This window comes from Sceloporus undulatus, chromosome 1 (assembly GCF_019175285.1).
Source record: "Sceloporus undulatus isolate JIND9_A2432 ecotype Alabama chromosome 1, SceUnd_v1.1, whole genome shotgun sequence".
NCBI classification, from domain to species: domain Eukaryota; kingdom Metazoa; phylum Chordata; class Lepidosauria; order Squamata; family Phrynosomatidae; genus Sceloporus; species Sceloporus undulatus.
This window is the reverse complement of record NC_056522.1, coordinates 24573185-24589645: the sequence shown is the minus strand read 5'-3', so window position 1 is coordinate 24589645 and position 16461 is coordinate 24573185. Positions and strand designations below refer to the sequence as shown.

Sequence of the window (16461 nt, the reverse complement as noted above, 5' to 3'; positions counted from 1 at the left end):
TTCAGATATCTGGGCATAGTTTTCAGTGAGTTCCTTTCTTGGAAAAACCATAGGGAGGCAGTAAAACTGAAAGCTGACAAAACAATCAGAGCTTTATTGAAATTCTGTTACAACCAGGGAGGCCAGTTGATTGAACCTGCCTTAAAAATTTTCAACAGCAAAGTTATTGCCCAGATGCTTTATGGTGCAGAAATATGGGATATCAACACTGTCAAAACCTTGGAAATATTACAAAACAAATTTCTCCGAAAGCTCTGCACTTTACCAAATGGAACTCCTGCACCTTTTTGTGCACTGAATTTGGCTGCCCCTCAGTTAAAACAAGAATAGATTTTACACAGATAAGATATTTTAAACATATTGCTATCTTACCAACTAATCGTCTCCCAGCTTTGTGTTACTTGGAAATGTGCGACAATCAGTTCTGGAAATCAAGTTTTCAAATTCTTTTACAAAAATATAGCTTTTCTGAGTTTGAACGCTGTAATTGGCATGGATAAGAGGCAATTAAGGGAATTCCTCTTTTGGACTGATTCAAGAAAAGATCTGCAGTCAATTAGGACCTCACAATTTTCCTTTTGGTTCTCCTTTTTGAAGACTGAACATTTTAGAGCCAGATATTTGACTAAACTCAAGTTGCCTACTTTGAAAATTGCCTTCACTGAGCTACGATTTCAAGTAAAGCCTACTGCGGTTCTAGATGGGCGCTACAACAAAGTGCCTTTTGAGAACAGACTATGCATCTGCAGTCAGCCTCAGGTGGAGGATATTGTTCATTTCCTAATACAGTTTTGAATGAGGGGTGGAATCAGGGAGCTATGCGAGCATTTCCTACAACTTGCTATGAGCACACAAATTATCACCACTCCCCTGCCCCATGCCCTATTCACATCAGTGTATGGTGGTTTCACTCTCTATCTTTCTGAGCACAATCTAGAGAGACAAAGACAGAGAGAAAAGTCAGCACCATGGACAGTGCAACAAATGTACAGGACATAATGGGGCTGGCCCCAAATGTTTTGTTGTCTGAATGATGTTTAGTGCTCTCTCCATTTTGGTGTACAAAAGTCAACAAGACTGGGAACTGAACCTAATTTTTATATTTGGAGTGAGACATTGTTCTTCATGAGTCAGTACAATGTAGTGATAAGCATGTTGGACTAGGACTGTAAGAAACCAAGGTTTGAAGACCCACTCAGCCATGGAAACCTAGGTCCAAAACCCACTGCAGAAATAATCCAGTTTGAGACTGCTTTAACTGCCCTGACTCAGTGCTAGGGAATCCTGGGAATTGTAGTTTATTGTGGCACCAGAGCTCTCTGACAGAGAAGGCTAAATGTCTCACAAAACTAAAGTTCCCAGAATTTCCTAGCATTGAGCCAGGGCAGTTAAAGTGGTCTCAAACTGGATTATCTCTGCAGTTTGGATGACCTTGGGCAAGTCACACTCTTTCAGCCTCAGAGGAGGGCAATGGCAAGTCCTCTCTGAAGAAACCCTGACTTTTTAATAGGTTCACCTTAAAGTCATCGTAAGTACGAAATTGGTCGAAGGCACACAACAACATTGTTCTTCACTGCAGTCAAAGACAGAAGGCTAATTTGGGTGTACAGAGCAGGCCACTGGGTCTGCACAGCTCTGCTTTGCTCCATCACCTCATTGCTATTCCCTGCATCCCACTATGTCTGATGGCACAGCAAATCTTGAGGGCATGTGTTCAGCGGGAGCATTTTTACTTCTTGTAGCAGTGGATAAAACATTCTTTGTGAGGGTCACGACATATTTGAAAAGCTTGGCCTTTAGCAAAGTTAGTATGCATTGAACCAGTTATAGCAAGAAGCTTGGTTTTTACCGGGAGGAAAAAGTTGAGTCTCTCGTATGTGGAAGCAGACCAGAGCCATGGTGTGAAGATATGAGAGCCGCTTCTTCTCTTGCTCTGAGATGGGCAGAAGAGAGCGCAAAGTCTGGAGCTCAGCATTAATCTGATCCCGACGAGCTTTCGAAGCACCTTTAGTTGACCTGCATGGATCAAGAGTTCAAATAATGAGTCAACTGAATAACTTTCTCATAGGAATTCTATCCCCTTAAAACACTTCTCTTGATGCCACAAAGAGCTTGCCAAGGTCACGCTCTGGACAACAACTCTCAGAATACTCCAGCCAGCATGATCATGGCATTTGGTGGCTTGAGGATTCTGTGGACTATAGTCCAAAAACAAAGCTTTACAAGCTCTGATGCTGCCAGCAGGGTCTGATACAATTACCACTCACAGTTTTCAAATAGCGCAGTGTTCATGTTGAACCAAAACTCCAAGAAAATATTGCAATGATTTCTTCAAATCACCCGTTCCATAATACTGCTCTCTCTCTCTTTTTTAAGCTATGGTATGCTAGCTAACATGGCACTTTGTGTGGTGAAGTGGATTTCAAACATTGTTAGGTAAGAATTCAATGTGACAACAACTTTTCCCCCTCAAAATAAAAAGGAGTGTTATTTTTTTGTGCTTTAGCAAGGCTGAATGAATCTTCAGAAACAGTCTGGAAAGACAATGCAAGAAACTTGTGGGTAGGAACGTGGGAGTGTTCTGTGTCTATGTGCAAAGAACAAACCTGCACCTTTATTTTGATTAGTAAATAAACAGTGGCTTCAGATTCCTAGAATAATAGAATTGGAAGGAGCCTTATGGCCTATAGAGTCCAACCGCCTGCTCTGTGCGAGATCTCCAGTTAGAGCATCCGCAGCAGGTAGCTTGTCCAGCCTCTTTTTGAAGACATCCAAAGAAGGGAACACCACCACCTCTATAGGGTATTGTTTCCATTGCCAAACTGCTGATACTGTTTAGAAGTTCTTTCTGATGTTCAATTAAAATGATGATGTTCAATTAAAATTGAAGCCCGCACCCTCTTCTCTGTGATAGCCCATGAGGTATTTAAACAATGTGATCATGTCACCCCTCAGTCTTCTCTTCACTAAGCTGAACATGTCCAGCTCTTTCAACTTTTCCCCATATGTTCTGCTCTCCATGCCTCTTATCATCCTTGTTGCCCTTCTCTAAATCTGCTCCAGCTTGTCTATGTCCTGTTTAAAATTAGACACCTAGTGCTGAATACACCATTTCAGATGAGGCCTGGCTAACACAGAATATAGTGGGACTATTGCTTCTCTCCACTTGGACGCTGTGCTTCTACTAATGCAGGCTAAAACAGCATTCACCTTCTTTTCTGTAGCACCGCACTGCTGATTTGTGTTACACTTATGATCACCAATAATCTCAAGGTCCGTTTTGCATGTAATATTGCTGAGCCATGCAGTCCCCATCCTATACATGGGCATTTGGTTTTTGTGGCCTAAATGTAGATTAACACTCTGTCTCTGTTGAATGTCATTTTATTAATTTCTGCCAGGTTTTCTAGTTTATTCTAGGTCCTTTTGAATTCTGTTCCTATCTTCCAATGTCTTAGCAACCCATCCCAGTTTTGTGTCATCTTAAAACTTTATAAGGATTCCCTCCACCCTTTCGTCTCAGTAATTGATAAAAATGTTGAAGAGTAATGACCCTAGGAGAGAATCCTGAGGGCACTCCACTCAAGACCCAGTTTGAAGCACAGCTGCTAGTGATGACTCTCTGAGTATGGCTTTCCAACCAATTATGACTCCATCTGACAGTGTTCCTACTTATTCCATGTTTAATCAGTTTGCTAATCAAAATATTATTGGGACCTTATCCAGTGCCTGAAATCCAGATAAACAGCATCCACAGCATTTGCACAATCTACTAAATTAGTGGCCTGTTTGACAATAGATTGGCCTATGGACAATATCTCTTACCAGGGACAGCCCAAGTAGCTTTGCTGCCTGAAGCAAAAGGCAAGATGATTTCCAACCCAAACTGGACAGGCAATTGAATTTTAGCTGAACAGGGATACTTGGAAGCTGCAGGCCAGGCTTGGAGTGTATATGCAAAACAGATTATATTGTATGCAAAGTTTTGTCCTTCAGCACATTCCTAGTTCTTCCAGCCCAGGATGCATTCCATCTGACAGTTGGGCCAGCCCTGTCTTTTATGGATACAGCTCCGTGTTGTACAAGCCGGATATATCCATTTTAGGAGCAAGGCTTAAAAACTGAACAAGGCCCTTTATGTGTTAAGTAATTCACCATATGTTGGAGTGAATTGTGTTCCCCCACATGGGAAACAAATTAGCTAAAATATTCCTGTGATAACTCAACCTTTTCAGTGAATATGGGAATCAAGCTTCACACAGGACCATTTCAGAGGTGTGAACAACATCCATTGCTGAGGTGTTTTATAACTTAAGGCTGGATGAATGGCACAGCAGGAGAAATGACTGAAAATAAAAGCCTCTTCCCTACATAAGTGATTTTTCTCTGAAGAGACAATTTCACCAGCTTTCAAGCACACAGAGAGCCCCAAATGCCTGTTTGAAACTACTCAAGAGAGACCATGTTAGGCCAGTGTGACTTACATTTCATTCCACTGAGGCAGTAAATTTCATTGTGGGATATACTACATCAACTTGCCATTACCAGTTAAAATAATGGAACATTAGGAGATGAGTTTTAGTCCAGCTTTCTTTATGATGTGTTCCTTTTCTGGGATTGTGGGAGGGAAACTGTGGATGAGACAACTCCAAGGCTTCTTCTCCTCATCCTCTCTGCTCAGGTCTTACAGGCCCAGGCCTGTGCCCTCCCTGATTGAGTCTAACCATCTGACATGTGGTCCTCCTCTCTTTCTACTGTCTTCCATCTTTCTTGGCATCATTGCCTTTTCTAATTGTTCATTTTTCCTTATGATGTGGCCAAGGTACGACAGCCTCAGGGTAGTCATTTTGGCTTCCAGAGATAGTTCAGGCTTGATCACTTCTGGGATCCATTTGTTGTCTTCTTGGCTTTCTACAGTATCCTCAGCACTCTTCTCCAGCACCACATCTCAACCAACTTGATTTTCTTTCTATCCATTTTTTTCACTGTCCAGCTCTTGCATCCATACATGGTGATGGGTAATACAAAGTCTTGAACTATCTTCACTTTAGTGTCCAGAGTTATGTCTTTACACTTTATGACTAAAGTTTTTATGACTTCTTTATAATTTTTCATGACTGCCCTTTCCAGTCCTGGTTGTCTTCTTATTTCTTGATTGCAGTCACCATTCCGATCAATATTTAATCCAATGTATAGCAAGTACGTAGCAATAGCAAGTATATTTCTATACCACTTATCAGTGAACTAAACACTCCCTAAGCAGTTTACAATGTGTAAGCTAATTGCCCCCAACAAGTTGGGTAATCATTTTAGCAACCTACAGAAGGATGCAAAGCTGAGTCAACCTTGGAGCTCCTGGGATCGAACTCACAACCTTGTGGCTGCAGTACAGGCATTTAACCACTGTGCCACCAGGGTAAGAGGAATAGGAACTCTTTAATTTTTTGAATGTTCTCATTATCTAGGGTGAATTCCTGTAGCTCGTCCATGGTCATTATTTTTGTTTTCTTAATGTTCAACTATAAGCCTACCTTGGCACTTTCCTCCTTGACCTTCTTCAGTAACTGCTCCAGGTCTTTGTTGGTTTCTGCTAGTAGCATTGTGTCATCTGCATATCTTAGGTTGTTAATGTTCCTTCCTCCAATCCCAATTTTCAATCCTCCTGCCTTTAAGTCTATGCCTACTCTATCTATGACATTTTCTGCATATGGGTTGAATAAATAGGGTGCTACCCTGCAGCTTTGCCAATTCGGAACCTATCCATGTGGGAGGCCATGTTTTTACTGTTACTCTCTTTCCACACAGGATATTTTAAGCAGTTTCCGTAGGGATAGGTCTCACTTTTGAACCTTTTCTTAGGCTGGGAATCCTGAATTCTGCTCAGCCATGACAAGCTCTTTGGATGAGCTCTTGAGCAAGCCATTCTTTATGCGCTGCAATGCCTTTCGGTATAAAACAAGAATATTAATGGCCCTTCTTATGTGCTGTAAGATATCCAAGAAAAGTTTTCTCTAAATTCTTTACATATTTAAAAGTTGCAGAAAAAGTTACTATTAACTACACCCCTGACTAACAGCTAAGAGTTACTCCTAGGCATATTTACTCAGAAGTAAGCCCAACTTCATTCAGGTTTCAATACAGAGCTTGAAAGCTGTCTGCTTCCCCATCACAGGACTTTAATACAGTAATAGAAGTACAGCTGTTCACTTGAAATTGACCTTTCTTGCCTGTGCCAAGCCTGTGTTTTGATTAGATTCTGTAAAACACAAAAGCTTATTGGTCCAATCAGAATATATTGCTTTGCCCGTTTTCTATTTTGCTGTCTTTGTAACCAACAAAGTAGTAGTGAACTCTAACCCTGAGTGGGAGTATTATTGTAGAATATGAGGCAGAGCAATTGCACAATAAAAGCCTTGTGTGAAAACAACCTCTGTTAAAAGTTAGTTACCATTCCATGCTGTACTCCACTGCTGTTTCATTGGTTGCAAAGGCAACAAAATATAAATGGGGAAAGCAATATATTTTGATTGGACCAAAAAGCTTTGGCAATGCAGAAAATTAAATAAGGGAGCCCAGATGTTCCACTTGTAGCCCTCCCGTGTTTTCTCACCACTTCTCTTGTCTTTTTTCTTTCCACAACAAAAACCCATTAAGGAGGAAAAGATGGAGTAGCTACAAAATGCCTTTTGATTGGTAGAACAAAAAGCCTCCTGTCTGGAAGGGACAACCATGAGTATGGCTAAAGGGTCAGTAATATTGATTCTGCCTGGTGATTCATTCTCATACAAGTATATATGCTTGCAATGAAGATGAATGCTGGGAGACTCAAGATGGATAAAAAATAAATACTTCTTTACATTATGCATTGTTAACCTATGGAATCTGCTACCACAAGAAATAATGATTGTTGTTGTAGTTGCTGTTGTGTGCCTTCAAGTCATGTCCAACTTATGACAACCCTATCACGGGGTTTTCTTGGCAAGTTTCTTCACTGGAGGTTTTGCCATTGCCATTGCTGAGGACCAAAGTTTGGGAACCACTGGTCTAGAAACTTGAAAGAGGGATGAATTTAAAGAAAGACCCAGGAATGTTATTTCCCTTTGCTCCCCCCCCCCCCCCCACTTTATTTGTTCTATTGCTTTTGCCATCTCCTTGTGAGCGCATGGCATGGTTGAAGCTTGGAAAGCGTTTAGTATCCCTTCTCCAGAAATAATGGCAGAACTGGAACCAAAAGCACCATCCAGTGTGTAAGAACAGGATCTGTATTAGCTCAGTCACAGTAGGGACATTTATGTCTGTTTTCTCAGATATACGTGATACTGTTGCTTAACTGTATAATTTAAGATCCATGAAGAAGGAGCTCCATGCTGGATGGCTTTAAAGGGAGATCAAGCGAATTCAAGGAGGCTAAGACTACAATAGTGAGGTTTAGTATGTAGAAAGGTCTAGTAGCACCTTTGAGACTAACTGAAAGAAAGAAGTTGGCAGCATGAGCTTTCCTAGATGCATTTGAGTCTTAAGTCTACAAAAGCTCATGCTGGCAACTTTTTTCTTTCAGTTAGTCTCAAAGGTGCTACAAGATCTCTCTACATACTGATTCTACAGACTAACATAGCTATATTTTTGAATTCTACCTTAGTGGGTTTTAATTACCGTATATACTCAACTATAAGTCAACCTCATGGATAGGTCACAGGCAGCTTTTGAGGGCAAAATTATGGATTTTGATGTGACCCTTGGATAAGTCGAAGTTAAAATTTAGGGGCATGTAACAAAGGATCTAAATGATGAAGCAAAGGAAAACAATGCCAAAGAACCTACAAAATTATAGCAGGCATAACTGTTTTAGTTCACACTAAAGGCTGGATGAAAGAGAGAGTAGAGGTCAGTACTTCTAGGACAGATTGCACTTCTTCCTTTCACCAAGGGATAGTACCCTTTTTAATAAGAGTTAAAGTATAATATTTACATTTGACCCATGGATAAGTCAACCTAGGTTTTGGGGGTCAATTTTTTGACTAAAATTTCTAGACTTATATCTGAGTATATACAGTATGGTGCCTACATATTACATCCAGGATCTGAGGCAGTGTGCCCTAAATGGCTTGGAACCAGGTTTTCTGAATAATTGCCTCCTGCTCCCTTATATACTTGTTTAGACCACAAGGGCATCTTCTGGGTGTCCCAATTAAATGAAATGTGGCGCACAGCTCCTAAGGAGATATTCTTTTTATGGTGGCATCAATATTTAGGGAACTGCACTGGTCCTTGGACCACCATTCTGAGTAGCTCTAGTCTAGTTAGCGCTTATTCATGTTGTGTTTTTGACAACAAGTTAAAAAGACCTTTTTATTCTCCCAGATGGTTTAGCCTGTCAGGTTTTTAAACTGATGTTTAGCACTGCTTTGATTTAAGCTCTGTTGTTGTGTTTTTTTTACTTTGGTTTTATTCTTTTGCTAGGGGTCTGTAGATGGGATTTTTACTGTACAATTGCCTTACCATCTTCACAGAATTTTATGGAGGGCCCAGATGATGCTGTTTTCAGTTTGTAACCCTCCTGTATTTTCCCATTGCTTCTTCTGCCATTTCCCCCTTATGAGTGAAATAGAAGGGGAGAAAGCCTTTAGGAAAGAAAGAAAAATCACTGCAGAATGTCTTTTAATTGGTAGTGCTAAGAAACCACTGTCTGGAAGCATCCTGTGTTTTCAACAAAATATTGGGTTTTATTTTAAATTTGATTATGCTGTTATATGTGTGCAATTTAAGCTGTCATGTGAACCATTTTGATAAGCTCTGGTGGCTGTGTTGTATAAAAAAATCAGTTTAAAAAATAAAAATAAACTGCAACTGTCTCGATTTGGCAGGGAGAGTCCTGATTAATCCTTTGTTGTCCCACTTTCTCAGCTGCTTTTAAAATGTCCCGATTTCTCTCTCTTCCTCTTACTTTCTGGCTTTGTCCTCAGCTTAATTCAATTGTGCAAACTGAGTTCAAAGTGCAAAAGTAGTTTGCACTGTATTAACTCAGTTGGAGAGGGGTGGGAGAAGAGAGAAGGGAACAGAATCTCAACCTTCTCAGTCAACTGAGGCAAAAGCAAACTGCTGCAGCCTCTCTTAGCGTGTCTTGTTTTTCATCATTTATAAATTTTGTCATCTTAAAATCATAGAGTTGGAAGAGACCTCAAGAGACATCAAGTCCAACTCCCTGCCATGAAGGAAGACCCAGGCAAAGCAACCCTGACAGATGGCCATCCAGCCTCTCTTTATAAACTTCCAAAGGAGGAGATTCCACTAGACTCCAAGGCAGCATATCTTGACCACACTCTGATGTTGTTTGACCACCTGTGTCCTGGTTTGCATCTGTGAAATGTTGGAGAGTATGTTTTAACTGGAATCCTGGGATTTTTTAGTTTTGTGAAGCAGTGACAATAATGCAACAAAAGGGAGATCTTTAGCAGAACTTGGAAAAGTGACTTTCCTGGACTACAACTCCCAGAATTCTCCCTGCTGGCAACCCAGTATCCACTGGTTGGAAGGGAAATGCCTGGTCGTGATGCTAGGTAGAATGAACCACTGTGTCTTCCTAGCATATATGAATGAACAAGAAATGGTTGCTGACTGATACCACTGAGTTTTCAGGAAATTAGGAATGAAAGCCTGTGTTGTGTATTTTTGCAGACAATGTTGTAGCTTTTGCTGAGCACAGAGTCTTAAGTCAGTAATATCAGGGGCTGGCTGGACAGGTCCAGGTTTTGAGCCCTATGACTTTTCAGGTATTACGTAGACTGTTCCAAATGCTAAGAAATTACATGTGTGCGTATGTGTGTGTGCAAATGTTTACTTCTGATTCTGAATACACACACACACATTAAACAATGTGACGCTATGACCTATTTAATCACAGGAGAAGCAATTCACTATTCTCTCTGCTTTTTGCTACACATACACACACAACACACAAATGCCAAGGGATGCAGAGATCAGTACCCGCAAAGACAGCAGGGGAATTCATAAGGCCTCAGGGTCACAGTTTTTGTATGTCTGCATTACAGTAATTGTTTGTTTATTCCACAGAATCAGGAATGGTATGCAAGAGCTTCGGATACTAGTTAACCTGGGACTACAAAGAAACAACTGAATGCAAAACAAAGCCAAATAAATGAAGGGACCACTGCAAAGATGGGAACTAGGGCCCCATGCCTTTCAGGCTGTGCAAGAGACACAGGGGATAATGGTAAGAAAAAGTTTCTGAAGGGCTGAGCAAAATTGCAAAACCGGTTCTGGTTTTCACATCTGAACCGTCAACAGAAAGCGCAGGAGGGCTGTCCTCCACTGTGTCTGGCCATCTTTAGTTTAAGTGGAGAAAGCAGCCCTTGCCTAGGGCCCAGTTGGCATTTTGCATTGAGAAAGCAAACACTTCTATTTCATGTGAATCTGCTTAACTCTTTTTGTGTGTGCATGATTTCTTTTTGCAAAGGAACTCCAGGAGGACTTTAGGGGGGAAAGGCAGTCAATAAAAAAAACAACAGCAACAAAGGGACTGAAGAGGCTAAAGAGCGGAGAGATTAAAGAGGATTCAATGCGGCCAAAAATGGACCATTCAGCATGAAATTTCGGTATGCACTTTAGTATTGTACATGATGGTTCCCATGACAACCACTGCACAGCCACATGAGACATTAATCTGTGCAAGGGGATGTAAGATGGGGGGACACGAGTCAGCGCTCCCGTTTCGTGGAGCTGCAAACTTACAGGGTTGGAAAAAGTAGTGATGCATGGTAAATTCAGCTCTCCAAGAACCAGATTAAAAAGACTAGAACCATGGGATCATAGAAGCATAGAGTGGAAGAGTCCATAAGGGCCATTCATTCCAACTCCTTGTTGTGCAGGGATACACAATCAAAGCACTCCCAACAGATAGCCATCTAGCCTCTCTTTAAAAACCTTCAAAGAAGGAGACTCCACTACATGCCGAAGCAGCATATTCCACTGTCAAACAGCTGTTACTGCCAGAAAGTTCTTCCTAATGTTTAGGGGGAATCTCTTTTCCTGTAGTTTGAATCCATTGTCCTATGTCCTAGTCTCTGGAGCAGCAAAAAACAAGCTTGCTCCATCCGCAATATGACACCCCTTCAAATATTTCAACATGGCTATGTCACCTCTTAACCTTCTCTTCTCCAGGCTAAATATACCCAGCTCCATAAGCCTCTCCTCATAGGGCATGGTTTCCAGACCTTTCACCATTTTGGTCGCCCTCCTCTGGACACTCTCCAGCTTGTCAACATCCTGCTTGAACTGTGGTGCCCAGAATTGGACACAATATTCCAGGTGAGGTCTGACCAAAGCAGAATACAATGGTAACTATTATTTTCTTCGATCTAGACACTATACTTCTATTGATGCAGCCTAGAATCACACTGGCTTTTTTAACTGCTGCATCACACTGTTGACTCATGTTCAACCTTTGGTCTACGAGGACTCCTAGATCCCTTTCACATGTACTGTTGTCAAGCCAAGTGTCACCATCATATATCTGTGCATTCCATTTTTTCTACCTAAGTGTAGTATCTTGAATTTCTCCTTATTAAAATTCATTCTGTTAGTTCTGGCCCAACTCTCTAATCTGTAAATTTCATTTTGAATTTTGATTCTGCCCTCTGGGCTACTAGTTACCCCTCCTACTTTGGCGTCATCTGCAAATTTGATAAAAATGCCCCCAATTCCACCTAAATGTGAGTTGGGCCATTTTAACTTACTCATAAATGCTAGAAAGTTAGGAGTGAGCAACAAGGCAGCCAGGTTTTCTGGAAACTCCAAATGATTTGGGGACATAAGGACAAAAAGGGATAGTCAAAAGCTCTGAAACAATCTCTCCAAACTGGAAGAAGGGTAATTAAAGCAGGAGTCAAGCAAGATGTGTGGTCAGCACCACACCACTAGCAGAAAACATGTCAGATTTGGAACAATTATTGAGGAAAACAAAAGAAGAAAGTGCAAAGGCAGGCTTAATGCTGAACATAAAGAAAGCAAAAATAACGACCCCGGAGTAACTACTTATATTCAACTGGGACAATGCGGAAATCAAAATAGTTAAAGAGTTCCTGTACCTTGGGTCTAACATTGATCAGAATGGAGACTGCAGCCAAGAAATTAGAAGAAGGCTAGCTAGGAATGGGAAGGGCAGCGATGAACAAACTAGAAGATCCTAAAGAGTAAAAATATACAACTGAACATCAAAGTTAGAAATGTCTTATCCACTATATTCCCCACCACCATGTACAAATGTTAGAGCTGGACTGTAAAGAAAGGGGTAAGAAGAAAATCAACTACACTTGTCCCTCCATATTCACTAGGGTTAGGAGCACAAGACTCCTGCGAATATGGAAAAAATGAAAATAACAAAAACACAGTGTTTTTACCTGAGAGAACACCTCTCTAGGAATCTCTAGGAATTCCAGATAAAGCCTGAAATTTCCCTGGAAGCCAAGATGAACAAATTGAGGTTGTTGTACTTTGGTCACATCATGAGAAAGCATGGCTCATTAGAAAAGATAATAATACTAGGAAAGGTAGTGGAAAAAGAGGAAGACCACAGCCAAATGGATAGACTCAATCAGGGAGGTCAGAAGCCTGAATTTCAGGACCAAAACAGAGCAGTGGAGGATAGGGGTCTTGCAGATGTTATTCTACAGGGTTGCCATGAGGCAAAGTTGACTTGAGGACAATATGAAGTCGAAGGCTTTCACAGCTGGAATCCATATTTTTTGTGGGGTTTTGGGGCTATGTGGCTGTGTTCTGGAAGAGTTTATTTCTGACATTTCGAGGACAGTTAACAACAAGCAACAACAAGCAAGTGAAAAGCAATGTACATGGGCTCCAAAACCCCCAACTTCACATATACCGATATAACATTAAAGCTGCTGGAGAGTGACTAATGAAGAGATGTGGTGGTTTCAATGGGCTTGCTGAGTGAACCATGTGGCTGCACTGCAAATTCCGTGTAGAAAAAAAACTGCAGATAAAGCTGCCAATATCATACTGTCCTATGCAAGTCTAGGGCGCAACCACACTTGAAATGCTGTGTACAGTTTGATAACTTGAAAAGGATATTGTAGGGCTGAGAAAGGCGCAAAAAGAGACAAACAAACATCAAGGGATTGAAACTGTTCCCCCACAAGAAAAAGCTGCAGCATTTGGAAGTGTTTAGCTTTGGAGAAAACTTTTTGAAAAGGGATGTTGTTTTTGTTGCGTGCCTTTAAGTCACTTCGGACTCATGTCAATCCTTAGGCAAACCTATCACGAAAAGATTTGTTCAGAGGGGGGTTGCCATTATCTCCCGCTGAGGCTGACTGAGTGTGACTTGCCCAAGTCTACCCAGAGGGTTCCCACGGCCAAGCTAGGATTCAAACCTGGTCTTCCAGAGTCCTAGTCCAAGACTCAAATCACAAGACCATACTGACTCATAAAGAATAATGCCTCATTCCTAATATAGAAATTAGATTCAGCTCCCATACTGGTTCTCTGGGTAAAGGGGGACATAATTTAAAATGTGTGAAGTAATGCAAGGCACAGAGAAAGATTTAGGACAGAAAAAATGAGGTTCTTCTTAAGAAAGTGCACAATCCAGTTGCAGAATTTGCCTCCACAATATGTAATTATGGGCAACAACTTGGACAGCGTTAAAAAGGGATTAGATAAAGTCATAAAGGATAAGGCTATATTCATATCAGGGTGGTTGGTCCGTGTGTAAACAGAATGCTGGGCTAGAAATGCCTTTGGTCCAATTCAGTAAGTCTCTCCTTATGTGGGCAGCACATAGCACTGTGGATATCAAAATCCATGGATTCTCGCTATATACAGTAGCATAGTAAAATGGTATCCCTTATATAAAATCATAATAGCAACGTTTGCTTTTTGGAATTTAGCTTACTTGCTAATTAGCTTACTTGCTGTTCACCACTATGATCTTTGGAATAGCGGTATATAAATAAAACAAATTATTATTATTATTATTATTATTATTATTATATCTATTTTTTAATATTTTCAAACCATGGATAGTTGAATCCATAGCTAAGGAATCTGTGGATATAGAAAGCCAACTGTATTAACTTTTCATACTCCATTAGGCTATGGATACAATTCATTTCAGTTAAGTTTGTGGGCAGGGACTTGGGCACCATGTTGTATATCGAATGCCTAATATATTTAAAGTATTTTATCAATAATCAGTGGTGATGATGGTGAATAAAAACAATCTTGGTGTACCAATCAACTTTCTCCCCCCATAGGGTTTTCTTAGTGATGGTCACTAGGGGGCTGTCCATCCATACCTATCTGACACAACCCTAGTATATTCTTCCAAAACATTTACAACACATCCTAAATGTAGCACCTTTGAGACTAAGTGAAAGTACAGAGACTACCAGAAAGCTGATGGCATGAGCTTCCATATACTTGAACCTACTTCTAAGATGCATGAGTTAGTTACATGCATTTCAGTTAGTCTCAAAGGCGCTACAAGATCCCTATGCATACCGATTTTCCAGACTAACACAGCTATGTCTTTGAATTCTACATCCTAAATGTATTGATTTAGAAACAGATTCCTCAGTACTTAGTAGAAATATGTCTTTCTAGTTAGTTCATTTAGAATGCTGTAACTTGATTTGAACTGCTAGCTCCATCCCATGGAGTCCTGGGATTCATAGCTTGTTGGGCACCAGAGCTCTCTGACAGAAAAGGCTAAATATTGCACAAAACTACAGATCCCAGGATTACATAGCACTAAGCCATGTCACTTAAAACAGTGGCAAACTGCATTGATTCTGCAATGTAGATGCAGCCTAAGATATGAGACTGGGGATAGGAAAGATTACTTTGTGGTCTACAACTCCAGAAATCCCTTAGCTAATTAATCACTTAGTAGACATAACAGTCTTCTCAGATTGTTGCAGTGATGTTGCACACATCGCAGACCCTTTGGCACCACACAGTTATAGCACTAGAGCTGTCTGGCTAAGAACTCTAAATACTCATCCCTAAACTGCAAATCCTAGAAGCCATGGAAGTTAAAGTGGAATATAGCACTATAATTGTGTACTGAGGAAGAGCCTTCAGTCTAGGCACCACCATGTGTGAGTAAATAGTAAACCTGGAAATAGATCATCATGTGTATTTATTTTACATTTTGATTTTCCTGACAAAGGTGTAAGTTCAACTGATGTAAATTACTGACTTTTGGGCAAACATGTTTGGAACTGTGCTAGTAGAAATCTCAGAGGATCACTGTATGCACACAGGAGTCCACAAGCATCTCACGGTCATGTCCCAGCATTGGCTGCCTGAGGCAGCTGCCTAACTCTTTACAATAATAGGCCTAGCTTTGCTTTTTGAGAAGGCCTACATCACACTTAAGTAGCTACTACCACAGAACATCTTCAGCAGATGTTATTTCAGCCAGTTTCTTAAAAGCTTGCCAGGAAGAAAAAATATCTTGCAATTTGAACATTACGACTCAACCAGAAATTATCCTTGAATGTGCAACCTGGAGACAGATAGCTTCACAGCCTCTCTGGAGGCTGGCCATGCAAATCTTTGCCACCACAGTGATTCACCCACCTACAACACCAGACCAGCCTCTGCCAGCTGATGCATTGCCACAGGTGAAAAGCCTGGCTTAGCTGAGCCACTTCACTTTGCTCTCTGCTCTCTTCTTGGCATCTAAGGTTTAACATGTCTTCTTGTTCTAGCAGAGAAAGCAATTGCTTTGCAGATGTTTTTGCAGCTGTGCTAGCCCTAAGAGACTTTTGCGAATTAATAGTATTTACTCACTGGCCACCAAAATCTAGTCATAGCACCCCAGATGTTGGGTTTGGTAGTGAGAGACTCTTACCTCATAATCTTAAGCGTATTTACTGTGAAAGACAATGTACTTTATCCAGTGGGTGTAGTTCCATATTGTTTTAAATGTACTGTATATACTTAAGTATAAGTTAACCTGATGGATAAGTCAAGGGCAGGTTTGGGGGCCAAAATTATGGATTTTGATACGATCCATGAATAAGTTGAGAGTAAAACTTAGGTGTAGGTAAGAAAGGATATGAAGGATGAAGCAAAGGAAAAAGATGCTGAAGAACATACAAAATTCTGGCAGCCACAGTTATTTATGCTCACCCTAAAGGCTGGATGATGAGAGAGTAAAGGGGCGTTAGTGCTTCTCTTAGGTGCTCCCAGGATGGACTAACAGCTTGCCTTTTGCCATTCTACTCAGAGAATGGGATGGTTCTTTTTTAAAATAAGAGTCAAAGTACAGTACTTACAAACATATATACTTATATACATGTACTTATGAACTTATGAACAGTTCTGGGCACCACAATTAAAAGAGGACATTGAGAAACAGGAGTGTGTCCAAAGGAGGGTGACTAAAATAGTGAAAGGTCTGGAAACCATGCCCTATGA

General features: G+C 40.7%; 1 protein-coding gene across 1 annotated transcript in view; it reads right to left on the bottom strand.

Annotated features, from left to right (window-relative positions):
* Positions 1 to 16461, bottom strand: part of LOC121925209 (neuronal PAS domain-containing protein 4B-like) — a 42940-nt gene that overhangs the window by 25295 nt on the left and 1184 nt on the right. Inside the window, 2 exon segments of the mRNA XM_042457104.1 lie at positions 1192 to 1209; positions 1850 to 2016. Coding sequence (XP_042313038.1) covers positions 1192 to 1209; positions 1850 to 2016 — 185 coding nt within the window.